Source organism: Phalacrocorax aristotelis, chromosome 1 (assembly GCF_949628215.1).
Source record: "Phalacrocorax aristotelis chromosome 1, bGulAri2.1, whole genome shotgun sequence".
NCBI lineage: Eukaryota > Metazoa > Chordata > Aves > Suliformes > Phalacrocoracidae > Phalacrocorax > Phalacrocorax aristotelis.
This window is the reverse complement of record NC_134276.1, coordinates 208,047,088-208,066,853: the sequence shown is the minus strand read 5'-3', so window position 1 is coordinate 208,066,853 and position 19,766 is coordinate 208,047,088. Positions and strand designations below refer to the sequence as shown.

At 38.8% G+C, this 19,766-nt stretch overlaps 1 protein-coding gene across 8 annotated transcripts in view; it reads left to right on the top strand.

Annotated features, from left to right (window-relative positions):
• Window positions 1–919: 919 nt before the first annotated feature.
• CACNA2D1 (calcium voltage-gated channel auxiliary subunit alpha2delta 1) overlaps window positions 920–19,766 on the top strand; it is a 428,757-nt gene continuing 409,910 nt past the window's right edge. For all 8 annotated transcript variants that reach the window (XM_075081513.1, XM_075081510.1, XM_075081507.1 and 5 more), the window contains exon 1: window positions 920–1,538. In XM_075081513.1, coding sequence (XP_074937614.1) covers window positions 1,444–1,538 — 95 coding nt within the window. In that variant the 5' untranslated portion in view covers window positions 920–1,443. The remainder of the gene's footprint in view (window positions 1,539–19,766) is intronic.

The following is a 19,766-nucleotide window of genomic DNA, read 5'->3' as shown; positions in this document are numbered from 1 at the left end:
GTTGTGAGTTAATACATTCAAGATGACGCGATCCTTAAAGACAATGGTTGTGAAAACAACATGAATAGAGGGCCTACTCTTTCATTTTCACCTGTTGGACTAATTAAATATATACAAATAAAAATATAATTACATAATTATATTTAATAAAATAAAAATATATTAATCCATTAAAATAAAGAAAAATAAACAAACAAAAAAAACCAACCCAGAGATCGAAAGGAAAATCAAAATAGTCACTGAACTTTTAACGGCTTTAGCAAATAAGCTAAGAAATATTTCCCTGGATTACTTTCTCCATCTGTAGAGAGAGTATATAGTTGCCACAGAGACAGGTTGACGTGAACGGGGGTGAAATAAAGGACGGGAGAGGGAATTTCTCCTCCGAATTTTCAAAGGAATCTGAAATCTGAATCTGTAGGTTGGAGATGCGGTTGCGGCGGGATGAAGCCGTGGGACTCTCAGCCGTGCCCCCAGGGACCCGCTTCCCCGGGGTGGGTCGCGGCCCGCCGGGGAGGGGACCCAGCGGGGGGGGGGGGGGGCGGGGGGCACGGCTCCGCGCTGGGAGCGCTCCCGCCGCCGCCGGCGGGGCCAGCGGCCAGACGGACAGACAGACATAAACACATGCACAGAAATGCATCCCGGGCTGGTAGCACACGGGCTGCGGGAGGCTGCTGCTTGCAAGGGAGGAGGAGGAGGGGGGGAGGAATTAAAATAAGGCACGAGGCGGTTTTAAAAATAGCGTGAGGGCGGCGGGGAGGTGCGGCACGCGCAGCCCCCCAGCCGGCGCCGCGGGGCGGGAGCGGCCGGGCCCGGCCCGGCCCAGCCCGGCCCGGCCCGGCCCGGGGAGTTCCTCGCTGCCTTGTAAGGAGCGCGGCCGCCACAGGGCCCGGCGCCCTCCCCCGCTGCCCGCCCCGGCTCTCCCCCGCCGGCAGGGAAGGCAGGAGCCGCGAGCGGTCTGCCCGTCTCCAACTCTCTCCCCTTCTTTCCTGCTCTCCCTCCAGGAGCCCCCACCCCGCCTGCCTCCCTCCGCCTCCTCCTTCTGCTCCGCAATCAGGGGAATAAATCAGGGAAGGACACGCACACGCACGGAGTGAGCGGAGATCTGTTACAAAAGTAGCCCTGATGGCGGCGGATCAGATGGAGCTGGAGCTGCTGCTGGAGTAGCGGAGAGTAGAGTATCTCTCTCTTCTCTGTTTCTCGTCTTCCCCCTCTCCACCCACAGATCTCCATCGTTTCTCCTCCTCCTTCCCACCCTCGGCCGCGCTCCCGCTTCTCCGCACATCTCTGGGCTGCGCCTCCTGCGAGGGGGCGGGTGGGGGGAGCGGAGGAGGCTTTAAAAAACAACAGCCCCCCCCGCACCACCACACACACAATAATTGAATTTATTATTATTGCCGTCTCGCCGACTTGGGGAAGGGGGATCGATCTTCGATCAGGAAGATGGCTGCTGGCTGGCTGCTAGTCTTTAGCCTGACACTTTTCCAGTCCCTGGTGATGAACCACTCCTCGGAGGGACCCTTCCCTTCTGCCACCACGTAAGTCCCCGCGGGGCCCGGGGGTCCGGGCGGGGGCCCGGCGGGGCGGGGGCGCGCCCGGGTGCCGGGGAGAGCGCGGCTCCGGCGAAGATACAAAGGGAAATAAAGTAAGTCCGGGCGGAAAGTGGCGGCGAGGTAAAATTGCAGGATTTCGGCTGCTTTTGCTTAGGAAAGAGTCACGGTAGGAGCGGGTCCCTCCGGGGCGCTGGCCGGGAGCGGGGCGGGGGGGGGGTGGGTGCCCCGGCCGGACTTCTGAGGTGAAGGCTTCGCCGCCCCGCCCCGCTCCGCTCCGGAGCAGATCCCGGCTCTAAATATACCCCCGGCAGTTCGGCCGTGCTGACAGGAAAGTTTCGAGTTACACAGAGCCCGCCCCCGCCTCCCACGAAGGTTATTTCAGCCTAGTCGGAGTTTTAACTAATTTTTTTTTAATTAAAACTTTCGCAATTTTCTTAAAATTCACGCGAAAGGCAGATTTTCTTGCCTTTCTGCGGCAGGCATGTGAAGCAGGCAGGCGAGCGCTGCTCTGAGTTTTGAGCCTGTGCTTAAGCTCACTCCTACCTGGACGGGTTCCAGCGCACAGCATGAATATTTTGACAGTTGCAGGGTTTGTTTTCTGTCCGCCGTGGCCGGGGGGGGCCGTGTGTGCGCACGCGTGTGCCACACCGGAGGGGTTTTGGCGTGCTTAAAGCAACACAACTGAAGAACTGGCTTCTTCAGCGTTGGCCTGGCGCATCGCTACTTCCCCAAAATCACCTTTGCGAGAGCTGATGGATGCTCTCGGCGCCAGCGGCGAGGTGTTCTGCGTGGCCGTAAGCTGCAAACCTTCAAAGCACCGCATACTTACTGGCGTGAAAGTGTTGCCCAGCGCAGTGCAAAGATCACATAATGAAGGCATGCAATAAAAGAAAGGCAAAAATAAGCCGATACCTCAGATTTGAGATTCGCCTACAGACTGGGGGGAAAAAACCCGCACAACAAAACCCTACGCACTAATGACCGTGTTCTCTTCCTTTTTCTTCTCTCTTCCTCACCTTATTATTTCTATATTTTTTTTAAGCACTTACCTCAGTCCATGATTTTGGGTTAAAGCTACCAGTAGGTAACTTTTAAGTGAATGACTCACTTGAATGTATTTTACATAAGAAAAACACTGCTAATGGTAGTCTTCCCTATTGTTTAACGCTGGGTAGAATTTATTGCCCTCGTTCATCCTGTGCTGAAGGATGAGTTTACAGCAATTACCAGCAATGCATTTTCACCAATTAGTACTGCTGGTAGGTTGTTATAATTGGATTCAGTTCTGAGTATCGGTTCCATTATGAAAGACTCAAAGGGATGCTCACACTGTTACATGAAAGAAAGGAATACAAAGATAAGCGTAAAATAACCACTTAATATCTTCTACGTTGAATAAATACAGCCTTTATTTGAAGGGAAGATTGCCTTTAAAAATATTCTTGCGCCGCAGTTTATAAAGATGTGCCATGTAGAAGCAAGAGTGACAAAATACAAAGCCAGGGCTTTTAAAGTCACTGCTTCCCTTGTGCTTGAGCTCATGTATTTACTGGTTCTTACTGAGCTGATGAGGTTATCATACACAACTAACGGCAATTTATTTTCTACATAGATTTTTCTAGTTTTAAAGGAGAAAAAATAAGCAACCTAGTCAAATTAAAAGAATACTGTATAAAAAGAATATAATTTCAAATAGAATTCTTGATCACTTTTTAGCATAACATTATTTCCTTAAAAGTGTTTTTGTCGCCCTATTCATGTTTGCCCATTCCCTGCAGAATTTACCTTCACTGCCACTTGTGATAATAGAAATTATCAACAGGGAAACATATTCTGTAATATAACTTTAATTATAACTATACATGTGATTAACTAATTCAGAGTACGATGTTAGTCAATAGCATTTCCATGTTCTACACAATCTACTTGGTGTTGGCTTTCTTTTTTCTCATTATTATTCCATTGAAATATTGTAGAAACAATCTGTAGCGCCTGTCCATCCTTCATAGTAATGTTTCCCCTTTGGAATTAAATCAAAGTGCAAATAAGGCTTAGTTAATTTAGAAGACAGCACAACAGGTTGATGCTGGGAGAGCTGCTTTGCAAGAAGTAATGATGTAGCAGGTGAAAGAGAAAACAATTTTTGGATTCTTTTTTACAGCTTGACAGTTAGTGGTGTTTTGCTTCCTACTATAGATTACAAATGGGGAAGAACAAAGAAAGGGATGGAAATGCCCTTAATGTGAAAGATTTTATATTTTAAGAGTATTAAAAATAGGGGAATAAAAACCCCACAGGAGATGAGAATAAAGGAGAGAAAGGATGTTAATACTTGAAGAACTGAAGGTTTGCTGATATTATGTTCGTAGCTACTTGCTTTCTCCCCATTATTTTCAGTCTCTTTTTTTTCTTAGTTAAAAAGTTGGTCTGAGGAAGCAGTATTTCCCAGCTGTTGTATGAAAAATGTGCATAATCCGGGCTATATAGTTCATGATTTCATCAACAACTCATTATTGTACAATCACTTTTCCTTCAGTCATCTGTTCCTTCTGCATCAGTAAATATTTTAACAAGTGCTTTTACTAAGACATTCAGGAGTTCTTATCACCAATACAAGTATGAAACGTTTTTAGCAAAAAATGCTGAAGGTTTAAGCAATGTCTGTTTCATAGAATCTCAGTCGCTTGATTTAATTTTACTTCTCTGACAAGGCAAAAAGGCTCTGATATGTTTACCCAGCAGTGCACAGAGAATTTCAGGGGAAGAATTGTGCTGTATGAAATGGGAGCCTTAAGTTTTTCACTGAAAATATGAGCAGGTGGTATAATCACATTTGTTGCTTCCTGTGTTGGAATATTTCACCGCAAATATTGAAGAATTTTCTTCAATGAGCTATATAAGTATAGCGGTAATCGTGTCTTGATCTTTAGCTGTAAGGCTTAGCTACTGATTGATATATATTAGGTTTCATTAAAATGTGTCATTTTTATTGTATCCTGTATTAGGGATCTATTATATGTTGGCACAGAATATCATGCTCTTACTTTTAACATAGCAACTCCAAAGACTTCAATTACACATGTAGCACAGCAGATATTTTGCACTTATATGAGAATATTGTTGTATGTAGTACTCCTGTCACTATAACCACACTACTGCCAACACAGTATGCAAAGCACTTCTTTCTTTGTAACCATATATATTTATTTATCACCCACATCTATACAGACTTGAGGAAAAAAACTATTAAATAAACATAGTTTGTATGTTTCCGGATACAGGTAGCATAGGACTCACTTTATCTCTCTTCTGTTATCTATACTGCATCAAAACAGATAGTCCTGAGTTTAAAAATATGTTGTAATTCTTAAGTGTACATTTGACACAGTATATCTTAGAAGTGTTGATATTTTTACTGCTAGTAATGTGTGATATAAAGATGTAGATATACCTACTGCTTTCTGATGATAAATCTGTGTTAATTAATTAAAAAAGAAAAAAAAACCCAACAAAACAGATATTTTCATTTTGATAAACCTACAGATGAAGTCTTTCAATATCAATGAGACTGTTTCTGTAATTACGTAATTCTGGATACAGCTTAATGTCTGTTTTTATTTTATTATTTCTAATTTTCCTCCCCCACTCATTTTCTCCCTTCCCTTTATCTTTTATCCTTTTTTTCCTCCTCAGTCTGTATGTAGAGGTTATATTATACATTATTTTCAAGACAGATCTGCTACTTCTATAAATTGGTATAAAATATCTGAGGATAAAAATAATATACATGTGAACATATATATATATGTATGCAGGCAGGAAATTTTTAGAAGAGAATTTGTGTATTCCCATTTTTTATTTGCATGAATCATCCTTACTGTTTCCGTGTCATTAGGACAAGTCGGGGAAGTCTATATGAGTCATATGAATTAGGGCTTGCACAACTGGGACATTCGTATTTTTGGTGTCTGCACATGGACCTAACAAGTGTAGGTCTTGCTGAGGATGTAGCTGGGCTTGGGACACAGCGTCGCTTTCTGTATAAAATTAGTCACCGAATGTAGGTAGAATATAAATACAATGTGTTCTTTTCATCTGTTGCTACTGTCAGATTTATGGATTTTGACACCTCTCATGTACATACAATCTCATTTTTAGCATAAACTCTGTGATAGAAGAATGCCAATTTTATTGCAGATGTTAATTAGAAAAGACAGCTCTGTTAATGGATTGTAAAGTATCAGGCTTCTCATTTGAAAATTCTATTTTCCAATCTATTAAAAAATTTCCATTATTAGGAAAAAATAACCTTCTGGAGTGTACCTTTGTATCAGTGAATTGGAAAGAAAGCCAAAAGATGTAATCTACCTAGAATCAGGGAAGTGCTATATCACCTCTTAGTGTTTTCTCAGCACCACATGTCTGAATACTGAGCATTACGCAAGATGTGTAAGCCCACTGATATTTTAAAAGGTATCGCTCCGATCCATTCTTCTAGTAGAAACATACTTAAAGATAAGTGCGAAATAGCTTGTTGATTGGTGTTAGTTTCTTTTTGTGAGTGTCTCTGTACATGTGGTGGTGATAAATGCAAATTATTTGGATCCATAAAGCATTTTTCTATTAAATATTTTATGCTGTAAATTGTGAATGGATGTTTAAAAAATTCTCTTTTTTCCTATTGTTTCTCTATTAGACATTTATGCTGGGGCCTCAAAATTAACAAATTCTATAGATTTACGTTTTATTAAGTGTGACACTTCAGCTGAAAATGTCAAAATAGGTACTGATTACAGGAGACAAAATTTCATTGAAATCAGCATTGTAGAGGTTCTTGCCATCTTTCATTTTGCAGTGATACTATTTTCAGAACTGCATTGCTCATACCCTGCAAAATTATTTTATCCAAGAATTCAGCTGCTAGAAAGAGAGCTGGAGCTTGGCAGCACGTTAGTCTGAAATGTATTCATTGTTAAATAGAAGGCCTGTTGTACAGATCTTAAAAATATTTATCTAGCAGAGCATTTTAAATTGATGGAAGCATGGTCAAATTATTATTACTTTAATCTTTTGTAACAAAGAAACAGAATAGACTATAGTTGCCCACTGATAACTGTGATCTGACGTGCTTATGCCTTTATTCTTCCCTTCTGCGATGATCCTTTACCCAAGCTAGTATTATCTTCTAGATGACTTCAACCTCTGCGAGATAGAGGTTGCAGTTTAGGAGCGTTTTAGTAGTTTAAGATAAAAATGACTCATTCTCTCTGTTGTTGAACATAGTAGAAGCAGAATTGGGCCCCAGACTGTCCTGTACTTCTTTGTGGCAATACAGGAGCTTTTGGTCGCTGCATGCTTGGGATGCATGTGGTGCTTAGAGTGCTTATAAAGACCTAAGTGACAAAAGCTGATATTATGGACTACAGAAAATGTTGATTTCTAGTGCTGTGTTAAAATATCTGCTTTAACAGAGGAAAAGATTTACCAGAACATAGCACTGGAAGAAAATTGTTGAGCCATAGCTACAACTTGGGAAAGCCAGATGCCATCCTTTATTTATGCCTTTTATGAATGCTTAATCAGACTTCTTGAAAGAAGGAATGACAGCTCAGTGTCCTTGGTGTCCAGGTAAAACATGTCTAGCGCCTTGAAAATACACAGAACTTAAGTACCAAAGGGTAACTGCATTTCTGCCCTAATGCCAGGGCAGCGCCTGTGCGTTGTGTCTTAGATCACTCTTAGCCCATTCCTGCATCAGCTTTTTCATTCTATCTACAGCTGTTGCAAGGCCGGTATCAATAAATACCTAAATGATTTGCATTTGAGATTGCAGCTCTGAATTATTTTTCTTGTTCTCATATTCTCATAATAATACATCTATTAAATAACCTGATCCCACTTAACTTTTCTCAAATGTTATTTTGAGGGATGCTCTGTTCTGTGGTATCAGACCAAGACCTGGGTTTTGCATCAGTTGTGCTATTGATTACTATAGCAAATTAGTCATTGCTAATAGAGAGTGTTGTGATTCTCCTTTCCCTCCTGATTTCCAACAGTAAAAAAGAATTGTAATCAATATTGTTTGCAGAATATTCTTTTCATGTCAAGCACTACTGTGTAATGCACACAGTAGTGATGCAAGAGTGGCTTACATTTAAGGTGCAAATATGTAAGACTGATAGTGAAATCACTCTCAACTGAATTTATACTTCAGTGATGTTCATGGGTTGGATATTCTCAATTTAGGGCCAGGCTATGCTGCTGAAATTAAAAAGTCCTGTTGATATTCCCAGAAAAAAAGAATTCAGTGTAAGAGTGAAGATTTTCAAAATATGCCTCAGCACTTTTTAATAGCTAAAAATTAATGGTGTATGCCTGCAGCTATTCAGCTCAAGAGGGATTTGTCTTTTTCATCTCCAGTGCTTTCCAAACTATTTTTTGACCTACTCTGCTTCTAAGCAAACTCATCGTTTCACGCCTTCCTTCCTCCCAGACTTAATAAGTTTTCACGTTGAAATGTACAATATACTCCCTCTTTCACAAGCATGCTGTGACAGGAATATGGCTCACCGCTTGGTAATGTTACATTAATGACGTTAGGGAAAGGACCATGGTTTTTCACTCATGTCCCTCCTTACAACACCTTTCTCGGCACGCCAAGAGCAAACCAATGACAAAGAGCCGGGTTTCTGTTCCTTGTATAATTTTTACTGTTTATTTGCAAAGATTCTAACAAGTTTATGAAAAAGATTGATATTATTTTGCATCAACAAATCAGCAAGCTTTTGCAGTTAATTACAGTAATTCAAAATCAGACTTTTTTTTAAATCTGAGGCAGGCCTAAAATACCCATAGAATATGAATGTGAAGTTATAATATTGCTGACTCTTATAAAAATGTTTTATTGGATTTTTCACCCTCTTTTAAAATTACATTCTTACTTTCATTTGAGAGTTTTTCAGGACAAAAACTACAGTCTGACTTTGTAACAGTTTTCCAAATAGTGATTTAAGCATTTTTCATTTATGAAATTTGTTTTTCCCCAGAGCCATGAAAGTTGAGCCAGGAATGCAGAAAGAAGAGGATTTTTTTTAAAGAATGTGTCCTCTGGATCATATGGGCTAAGAAATTTTTTTTTGCAAAGCAATCATTATCTTTAACATGGAGGTGTATATTGGATCAGTGGTCATGGTCATTTTTACAGCCCTCGTGTCTGTAAAACTTAAGTTGAAGTCTACAAGCAGAGGCTCAAATTTATCCATTATAATAAATTGTGATTCACTTTTGACCTGATTTGTGAAGTAAATAAGAACACAAATGAGTTGCTGAGTTCACAATATAGTTCTTCTAGCAATCAGGTAATAAATTATGTTAATTTTTATTTAAAGGAGAAAAGCAAAACTTCATTCATCTAAACAACTTTCTAACTTTCTGTTCCTGTTTCCTCTGTGCAGCTCCCCACTAGACTGGTCTAAAATCTTAAAACGTTCACCAGGGTTATAATCTCTCTCTCTTTTGTCTTTACTGGGATTTTTATTATAATTTGGTAAGCATGGACTAAATCTCCTTTCAAGTAGGCATAAAAATAAATTTATATAAGTTCGCTGTGTGAGGGTGGCAGGACTAAGGCCTAAATCAAGGCATGCCATTTTTCTCAATTGTCACTTTTAATATCATGCAGCATTTTTCTTCCTGCACTAGGGTAGTCTTAAACCAGTAAAAGGGAAGTTTTCTTCGTTCCAGGGATGAGTATTGGCTCTTGCTTAGAAATTCAAACCTCTTCCATAGGAGGAAACTGAGTCACAGGGGCTGTTCTGTTGAAGATTATCAAGTGAAACATTTTGCACTCTGAGCTGGAAGAATCATGTTTACCAATAGTGCAGGAAGGAGGAGAGTAATGAAAGAGAGATGACTAGAATTACAATGAATGAATTACCATGCTAGGGTCTTTACTACTCCTTCTCTGAATCTTGCAGGTGAATAACTTACTCTGGCACAAGCAGATCCAATATCCCATTAGACTAGTCAAAATGTTGAGGGATAAGTTCATCAGTCCATTAAAAGACAAGTTCTGATTTATGATATTCTGATGTGGACTAGTGGGAAAAATGGTTTATTTTGTAAATGGCTGAATGAACCCCCACAGTAATCATTTTCCCCCAGTGTGGATTTGAATAGTCTGTTTGGTAGAGGTCTTGCGGATCCCAAATACAGCCCTATGCTTGGAGGCAATACTCTTTACTTGGGGAGTGCTCTGTCCTATGAGATATGTTAATGATCTCTTTTGTGAGTTTAATCCAGGAATGTAGTGGTTTCACATGCAGATGTTAATGCAGACGTTGCTTTTTTTGCAATATATGGCTGATTTCTTTTAGTAAATTGAATTAGAATAAAATACAATACATAATATACCATTCTTCAGTAAGTATTTAGAATACCTCCTGCAGAAATTGTTGAATGTCCATATTTTCTGTTAGCCTCATATGTAATTTTATTCTTTCTACATATGGATGTCACAAGTCTGTTAGTTGTTTTGTTTCAGAGACAGGTTAAAGTGAAGAGACGTAATGTAGGAATGCATGGTGAGAGAAGATGGAAATGAGTGATGTGAACAATGAGCTTTCTTGCACCGTCACCTTCTGTGGAAAGGTATCCTTCATTAGGATGGATGCAGCTCTGTGTGTGTTTCCTAATGCAGCAAGTATTTCTTGATCTGAAACGTCTCTTATAAATTAATCCAGTGGCACCAATTTAAAAAAAAAAAACAAAAGAAAAATGAAAAAAAGAATAGAAAAAATAGGTGATAAGCTTTTTTATTTACTTTTAGTAATCAGAAATATTCTGATTTTTTTTTTCTATTATGTACATCCTGAATGCTGTGTAGCTTGGCTGAGCTCTTTGCCACTATATGCCTCTCTTTATTACGATATGCCTCCCTTTATCTGCCTTGCATTATTTCTCAAGTTTTGTGCCTTAGTTTTCCACACTACTTTCTCTCAGTAAAGTAGGAAACTGCAGCATCTTCCCATTTAGTCAGGCAAGGGTTTATTGTCAAGATTAATTTGTTAGCTAATGCCTCCAAAGTCCTCTGTAGTTGTTGAAAAGTGTTGTTAAGCTGTTAAGCCTTGTTTATTAAGGTGTGTGCTTGCTGTATTCCCACCTTACCTCACTGGATGGATAACACCGCCGGTTTACCTAGTTCTCAAAGTTGGGTTTTTTAAATAGAATCTTTGTAGAAAAAGTACCATCCTGTGTGCTTCTTTTGGTAACTTGAGATCTGGGGAGTTAGAAGAAGTTAATCCCCACGATCTGTACTTCTTGGATGTACACAGATTGTAAAACATAAGTTTAACAGCATTTTTAGAAACTAACAGGAGTCAGCAAAAATCTGCAGACAGTATCATGAAAAGAAGCCAACATATCTGATTCATGCCAATGCTGCGTGCTAGTTGCACTCCTTTGCCACATGGCAAATCGTTGTTCTCACTGCTGAAATCACTTGGAGCTGTAGATGCCCAGTTTATCTGAAACTTCTACTGTGAATATTTTGTACTTCCTAATTAAAACAGAGGCAATAGGCGGGTGCAAAACCAGCCAAGGGCTCATGACACTTGGTTCATTAACCTGATCTGCTACCCGCTTCTTTTGCAGCACTGGCTACTCCTTCTGTTCCCACTTCTAAAATGGGAACGACACCCCACTTGTCATCCTGCTTGAACAGATGTGTTGCATGTTGCAAGGTGTCCTGCTTCCGTAAGAAAGATGGTCATAAAAGTACATAATTAGTGCTGTTTAGGTGGTCTGGCATCAACTTATTTCCGTTTATGGACTAGTAGCATGCCTAAGGTGATCATCAGCAAACACCAAGGCTGTTAAGATTTCAGGCAGGAGTACCACAGTTTTCACTGCAATTGTTTTAGCTTGCCACAAACAGTAACAACAGAAGTGTAGCCCTTACCAATTTTTTGTGTTATTTACGAAGCCACTTTTCTTGCCTTAGTATCTTCTTGGGTTAAGCTTTCATCTGTTGTGAACATATTTTAGATATGTGGGTAGGTATATAAGATGGGAGAGGATAACTAATACGCGCAGGACCATGTCTTAAGGAGATTTCACTATATTATACACGCGGGGAAAAGCTTTGGAGCATCTGAAAGCAGAATCTGGTCCTTATAGTCACTTTTGACTGATTAGAACTACATGAAGGATTAATTGGTTTGTTGCATGACTAAGCGTATGTCTCAGGATATACTCTAAATGTCTTTGGAAATGGTTAGGTACCCAATTTCATCCTTCTTTGCACCAGTGTAATTTCAGCAAAATGAGTATCAGTCCTGTGTCATTTAAATCCTGAGTGCAAGGATGAATCCACATAAAATAATTTCTGATTAAACACATACAGGTTTTATTGCAACAGAATGAGTCATCGCTGTCAAGGCCTGATTGTAAAATTTATATAAAATAAAATGTAATACATGATTGTATTAGACTATACAGAGGGGAGTAGTAAGATATCACAAAGAAACCATGCGTGATATCAGATGTGGTCATTTGTCTTCCGTTTAAATGATAAGCTTTGACACCACTTCATTGTCCGTGCCCCACTGAGCAAGTGTCCACGTACAAAAGAACTTCCTAATGTGCCAGAAGGCATTGAAAAGTGTTCCCCCAGATTAGGAACAAACACAATTTTATGTAAGTATGGAACTGTAAGGAAGAAATACTTTGCTTTTCAAAATACTGCAACGTCTAGTAATATGCAGGATAACTGTAAGTGGCTTTCACAAATTTTTTTTTTTCCTTAAGCGATTAGTTCTAGAGCTCAGCACGGCAATTTTGAATTATAGGAATGATAGAAGTAATTTATTTTAACCCCTCATTATACACAACTGAATAATTCATTCACCTTCGAGTATGAAATCTTGATTTTTCAGATAACTAGGTTTAAAATCAGCAAGAAATCTACCGGCAAACTCTACTTTTTTTTTTTCCAGTGAAGCTGGATTTACTGTGAAAGACGATGTTGGTACTTTATGGGGACATGAGGTGAAAATCTGATGCGACAGCTGCTTTGCTATTAGAAGCACTCATCTTTCTCATCTTTACTCATCTGCTATGTAAAAGTTCCTAGTATGGATACATTCCCCCAGTCTGCAAAACTGGGATTAAAAGCACCCATCACTTCCTTGCGTGGATGGTGACAGATACAATTAACAAATGGCCGTAAAGAATATTGTAGTGGATGAACAGAGCAATACTTCACTTGCAGATATTTTGCTGATAGTGATTTTTCCTTTCATAACTCCATTTATTTGTAGAATAAAGTACTTTTATGGCCTGCAAGGTAGGTTTGCACAGGAATACTGTTGTTCTTGTAGATATCCATGCTTCTGCAAACACTGTATGTGTTCAGTAGTGATGCTTTCAGCTTCGCAAGCACAGGTTAACATCGGTGATTACATATTTTGCTCCATGTATCTAATTACCTGGGGCCCTATTTCTTTTTAGTGCCTAGTATTCTACTCTGTAATTGTCCCATTACTTTCTGTGGGAATAATCTGTTTATAGAATAAAGTGCTGACCAGTCTTCAAAAAAATCCAAGTCAAAAGTGAGTTACCCAATTGTAAAGCTAAACACTTGAAACTAGGAAATGCAAGATACTGAAATTGCCTTGTGGACTTAAATTGCTTTCCTTATACGTCTTCATTGTGATTCCGTCTTCAGTTACAAAATCAACTGTTATTTTTTCTGCTGGAAACACATTTCACTGAGGATATGTAGATATACAGGGCAGAATTATGCCTACATGTTCTTACATATTAAAATGCAGATTAATTCTTATTTTGATTAATTGACTTTACAGCTTTTATGATTTTGATTTAATAAGAGTTTTTTTCTATAGCTAATTATTCAAAATGCAACTCCAATGTAAGACTGGCGTGACAGGTAGTTTTTGTAGATAACTTTGGTAAAGCTGCAAAGGACATACCGTGTCTCTGGCAATGAAAAGCTAGTAATAACTTCACTACATGGAGAGACTGCAGAAGCATCTGTCTCTGAGAACTGAAAGTGAGGTATTAGCCAAAAGTTATGCTTTGAACCCAAAAGCTGTAGTAAAGATACCCAATGCAAAGAGAGGGTTTTGAGATATGTTTGGATGTTTTCTATTGCTAGGACATTGTTTCACCACAGAAAGAAAAATCGCTGTCTGATCCTGTGTTTTTTATGCTGTGTGACTTACATCCCTTCACTGGGCATGAATTATTTCCTAGCTGGGATTTTTCCCAAGAATTCACAAACAGGAAATGTCAGCAGTATACCACAGAAATACTGACCATTCTAGTTAGCTGCGTGGCTAAGAAACTCATGCTTCTTTTGTGACTAGCTCTATATTTAATCTTGTGGTGATTTTGGGAGCAACCATATCCAAATTTAAGAGATTTCATCAGTACCTGAAATTTTAGATTTCTGGTGTACCAGATCTGAATTTCATATTCTGACACTTAATGATGTGTATTTGGATAGAATTTATTTAAGGCTTTATTAATTGTTGAATAGATAACCTGCAAACTGGGGATCATCTGCAAAATAACTCATTCAAAGACTGCTTAAAATGAAATAGTTCTTCATTACCTACAATGAAATATCCCTGAAATATCTGCAAAGTAATAAAATAAACCTGTTTGTTGTTTTTTTTTTTTTTCTTAACTTAGAGTATTTTAAGTGTGTTATAGTCCATAGTCCTTAAACAAATACATGACAGGCAAGTAGGCTGCATGAGCTACATTGTTTGTTTGTTGTTGTGGAATGGAGCGTCTAATTCAACAGGAATTTAGATAGATCCTGGTTTGTGGTTTGTTACTATGTGATTTGATAGGGACGCACGCCCTCCATGTGACATTTCTTTCACCTGGGAAAATTGGATAATGAACTAATGAAGGTTTTCTTGGCTGCTAATGCTGTCTATTTTCAGAATGGAGCAATTACACAATCTTTTTAGCACTCGATGTGTATCTAAACAAAATCAATGCAAAAATAAAGGCTATTTACAGTGAAGTATTATTATTTTACATTGTTTGTGTAGTTCTCTGAGAGTCTGAAATTATGCTCAAATGATACAGTAAAAAATTTCTCAGGAGCTTTAAAACCAGCAGTTTAATGGCCAACTGATTTTTTTCTCAGCTGAAGTAATTCACCACTATTTGTCTGTCTCCATACAAATGTAATGCCTTATCATTGCTACACTTTTTTTAGGAGAAAAGCTCATTTTAAGCATCTCAAAACTAGACACAGTTTGGATTCACATGGTTTCAAAGTTGTAAATTAGGGTTAGATTGAAGCTTCCAAGCTATTTATTTACAAAAATAAAACAGGAGTTTGAGAGTCTGGTTTTCCTATTCTTATCCAGTTTTCTCTTTCATCTATGAATTCTTCAAAAGGGCATAGAGAATTGTTTGGACAATGCTTTCAAAATGTAATGGGCTGTGTAAGTGCTCATTTTTGCTACTACATATCAGAGCAGAATAAAAGTCTGAATACAAATTGCTGTTAGAATTATGGTAAAGATGAATGCCTATTCAGGCTATCAGCTGCTTGACGGACTTTAACCTGCAAATTAAGATAAGAAAAATTCAGATGAAATATACACAATGCTTTGATAGTACAACTAGGTACCTTGTGGATTCATGCTCTGAAAGTTTTCATGGTGCTTCTGAACTCTTAAGCTTCTAAATTTGTACAGAACAAAAATCTGACAGAGCAAAAGCTCTCTCCTGTATTAGTTGGGAGCTGGGCAGTACTTTTTCCATTGCTTAATAGTTTTCTTTCCAACTTATTTTAAAAAAACCACACAACAAAAAAACTCTTAATTTTTAAGTTCATTTAGAAGGTAGATGTATGGAATGGTGTCATAATATGATTCTCAATAAAACATTTCTACTGTAGACTTCGACTCTCAGCTTTTTGGATCAAGTACTGCATTCATCTGAAGGAATTATCACTAAATGACTCTGATACAACATATTCCCTGTAAACATTCAAGGTCAGGTTGGATGTGGCTGTCAGCAGCCTGATTTAGTTGAAGTGTCCCAGCTTGTTCCAGGGCCGTTGGACTAGATGAGCTTTAAAGGTCCCTTCCAACCCAAACTATTCTATGATTCTATATTTTCTTACTTGATTTTTGAAGACTTCTTTCATCTGAAGATTTGTGTATAATTTTAAAGGCTTCTATATATGACATATTTGTTGCCAACCTACTCCAAAGAAGTACTGTCATGATGACTTATGTCCACTATTGTCTTAGGTCCCATCTTTTAATGAAATTAAGCTTGGCCTTCTCTATTATTCTATGGGACAAGATAATGCTAAAGCGGTATGGAAATGGTCTGTCATCCCTGGTTTTTGTGTGGTGGTAAAAGAATTTCAGAAAGTCATAAAAATTATGTACAGAAAGGAATCTATTGCATCATTTATTATGTCTCTGAAATATTCCTGTATGTAATTTCTGATATGGGTGAATTTATTGTATACAATTCAATGTAACATATGTGAATGATGCAGTGTCTCAGGCCAGGTGACTGAGTGTTCCCCTATACAGACCTCAAACAGCAGCAATGCATGCATCATATATATGCCTCTCTTCTTATTAGCATAGTACTTGGATGCTCCAGTCAAGAAACAAACCCCATATTATTTTGGTTTCTGCATGACAGAAGCTTATGAGACAGAGATACTTAGACAGAAAGTTTAGCATGGAAACAGCATCCCTAGTAATGATAAAGCAATACAGTTTATCTCTCCTGAGGGTTTTCTCTGGTAATACCTCTAGGGGAACAAACAGTGGCAGGGGTAATATTACGTATGCTAACGTGTGTGCACCTCTAACACGATGCAAGACAGCCAAATCACTTTCTAGAATTTTTTCTCCTATGTGTTCATTGCTGTTATCAAGCTAGGACAGACATACTTGTAACGCAGGCAGGCGTTAAATAGTTACATGGTTTAGTACCCAAGACAATGGTATAACCTCTGCCATAGAGACACCATTAGTGATAGATAGGACAGAACAGTAGTTTGTCCAATGCTTAGTATAAGGCTCTTCGTCTTTTGTAAATGTATGTTGTCACCCTTTAGGACTTAATAAAACTTTGTGGATCTCTGTCATCATTCTTATCCTGCAGAAGTTTTTGCATGTGAATATTTCTGGACAGGCCAGTTCTGCTACAAATAGTAAAATAATATTTGTAGGACTGAGCGCAGCTATTTCATTACAGGAGTTAGATGCATTGATTTATTACAGTACATCTAGTACAGTCCCATTCTGTCTTCGGACTATGGTCAATTGAAAAGACATAAATTTCTGCATCTCAGCCTCAATGAATTTTTGACAGCTCTTCAGACTGAAATCTTTCGTCTGAGTATGCTGGGGTTGCATTGGTTTTGATGGGAGTAGCGTGTGATATGTTTTAACTGTTGGTACATGTTTTGCCTTATTTCTATGTGCTAGCGCTATTATTGGTACCATACAGCGGTATTATACTTTCCCATTACCATGTATGGTAATAACCAGTAGGATATTCTGTAACTGCAGAATTACAAATGATTGAATGTTAATCTACATGACACCCAAAGGAAAAAGCACTAAGCTTTTCAAAAGTATAAACGATACTTCAAAGCTAAATTTGTAAAGTCCTTTTATAAACTGCTAGTAACTGTGCAACCTTAGGCATTTCACATGGTAATCTTTGCCTTAGCTAGTCGGTCTGCGCTATGGACAACATTACCACTCTGCACCAAGCCAGGCACAACGACTTGCTCTCGATCTGATTTCCAGCAAGTATGAAATCATTTAATCCTCCATCTTTTAAACTATGGGGGAAATGCGTGGATGTAGATTGTAAAATTCGTGTTGATATCAATAAAGCCATAATTTTGTCCTATACAGTTTGCAGTTATTTCTGTAACATTAAGGTCCATGGAGCTACTGCAGGCATGTGTTGATCATATACAAGTTTCCTCCACGTGTCTTTAGTTCTTTATTGAGCTGAATGTAAGTTCATAATCTTCCACGTGTTTTTATATTCATTTGCCTCTTGCCTCTGTATAATTTAAGTTAATATCTACATAAACATTAGTCATGTACAGTCAGCAGATGAGGTAAGTGTAACTACTGACTAGAGTTAAAACTATCTGGTAGGCAAATATTAGGGTTACTTTTGAGACAATTCAGAGGGATTTGTGCAGTTGCTGTCTGGGTTGCGTGTCCAGACTGAAACATGCACATTTGTGAGTATTTAACACCTTTCATGAAGACTGAGCATTTTCTCTCACCCCAACATGCACATCATTAATTTTTAACAAATAATTATGCATTTCATCTGCTATTGATCAGCCAAAAAAAGGGCTTTTTTGTTTGCTTTCTGAGAAAGCAATAGTTACAGAAATTAAGCTTGGCCAGTAAAAGATGTAGTTTGTTGAACACTGGGGAATGCTTAAAGGCCACTTGGTTTTCTTTCTTGAAAAATAATGCAGGGATTCTGGTGGTGAATCAGATATTGTTTAAAAGGGTTGTTACGATATGCGTCAGGGAAGGCAGAGTGAAATTCGGTTTCTTTGTTTAGGAATTGCCATGTAGCATTTAGAAAGGGATGTGTGTTTAAGTGTAAATAGCATCGTTTTCCCTACCTCGCCAGCAGTGCTATTTCTTTATCCCTAATCTGTATAAACCCAAATATTTCTGCTTACTGGGGGATCAAAAATATGAAAGGAGCGGTGCTTCTCAGGTGGGAGGAAGGCAGCATCCATGTGTTACAGCTGGATGCCCTGCCATTTGAAATGCAGTACTCTGCTGTTGTGTTTAAAACAAAGAAAGGGATCCGGAGCCTTTACAGTAGGATTGTTTTATTAATTGTTTGCATAATGTTTTTTAAAGAAACCTATGTGATTTTCCTTTTGTTATATTCCCAAATATAGCTACAAATCATCAGTATAGAAGGAAGCGCGGTCAGATTAGCAAACGGAGAGCAGCCTGGATTCATATTGATGCCAATCAAAGCTGGAAGGCCCATTTCCAGTGCCATTGCTGGGCACGGGGGTGAATGTTTGCTGGAGTTCACTTGGGAATTCAAACGTTGCCGCAAAGGCCTTGCACTTTCAGCTAAGGAGCAGCAGGGAAAGGGACCCACCTGAGGAGCACAGGTCTGACACAGTTGGACTGCATCCAGCTTTGAGTATTGCTGTGGCTTCCTGCAGGAAGCTGGAGTCGCTGATAACTAATGAGGTCCATACCCTGTTCGGAGTGCTCGCTGACAGCATGGCACAGAGCAGCGGAGTAATAGAAATAATAAGATTTTGCTCTGTTTTCTTTATTTCTCTTTGTTGCTTTTATTTTTAGCTCCTTGCTACAAGAGATGGGTATCTGGATTGCTTGCTCTGGTGCACACTTTCTTTTTCGCTGGCTGTTTCTCTCTGTCTCTTGACAGGTGTAAGGAGGATCCTAAATATAGAAGCCACCCGTCAGTTGGCTTCAGCAATCAGCAAGCACTGATTTAGCATTTCTCTTAACCAACTAAGCTCCAGAAGGGTGTTTCTTTTAAATCTTTAAAATTTAATTGCAAGCTTTCTGTAAAATTAGCAAACTACATTGTCCTACAGTGTGAAGAATACCATGAGCAAGTATGTCTCAGAAACGATAGTTGTCAGGAATGGTTCTTGCCATGGAAAGGAGAGAAAAATGCTTTTTGAAAAACTCCCATATTTTAGTATTTTAATTAATGGTGCAAGATCTCATTGGGGAAAACATTGACACTAGGTATAAGTACAGTCTCCAGTTTTTAGATGAGGGAACACACATTCAGGCATAAATAACTGTACACTTTCCTATAAATATTTCCTCAAGAGAAGAGACTTAACTGCAAGTGTACTGATTAGCTGGGGTTTACTTTGCTATATACAGAAATTAGGCATGTGGTGAGAAATGCAGTTGTCCTGGTAGTGAATGTTTATAGGGCTCAATAAAAGTATTTTTATCACAGAGTAATATTTTTCATGATGTACATTTCTTTATGTTTCTGTTGAGGTCAGCACAATACTGATTCTTAAAAATTAATTGGCCAGATTTAATATATTACCATTGCAAACAGTTCTAATTAGGATATTTGGAAAAAAAAGTGGCATCACTACATTAAAGACAACATACACATTTTATGTTAGTC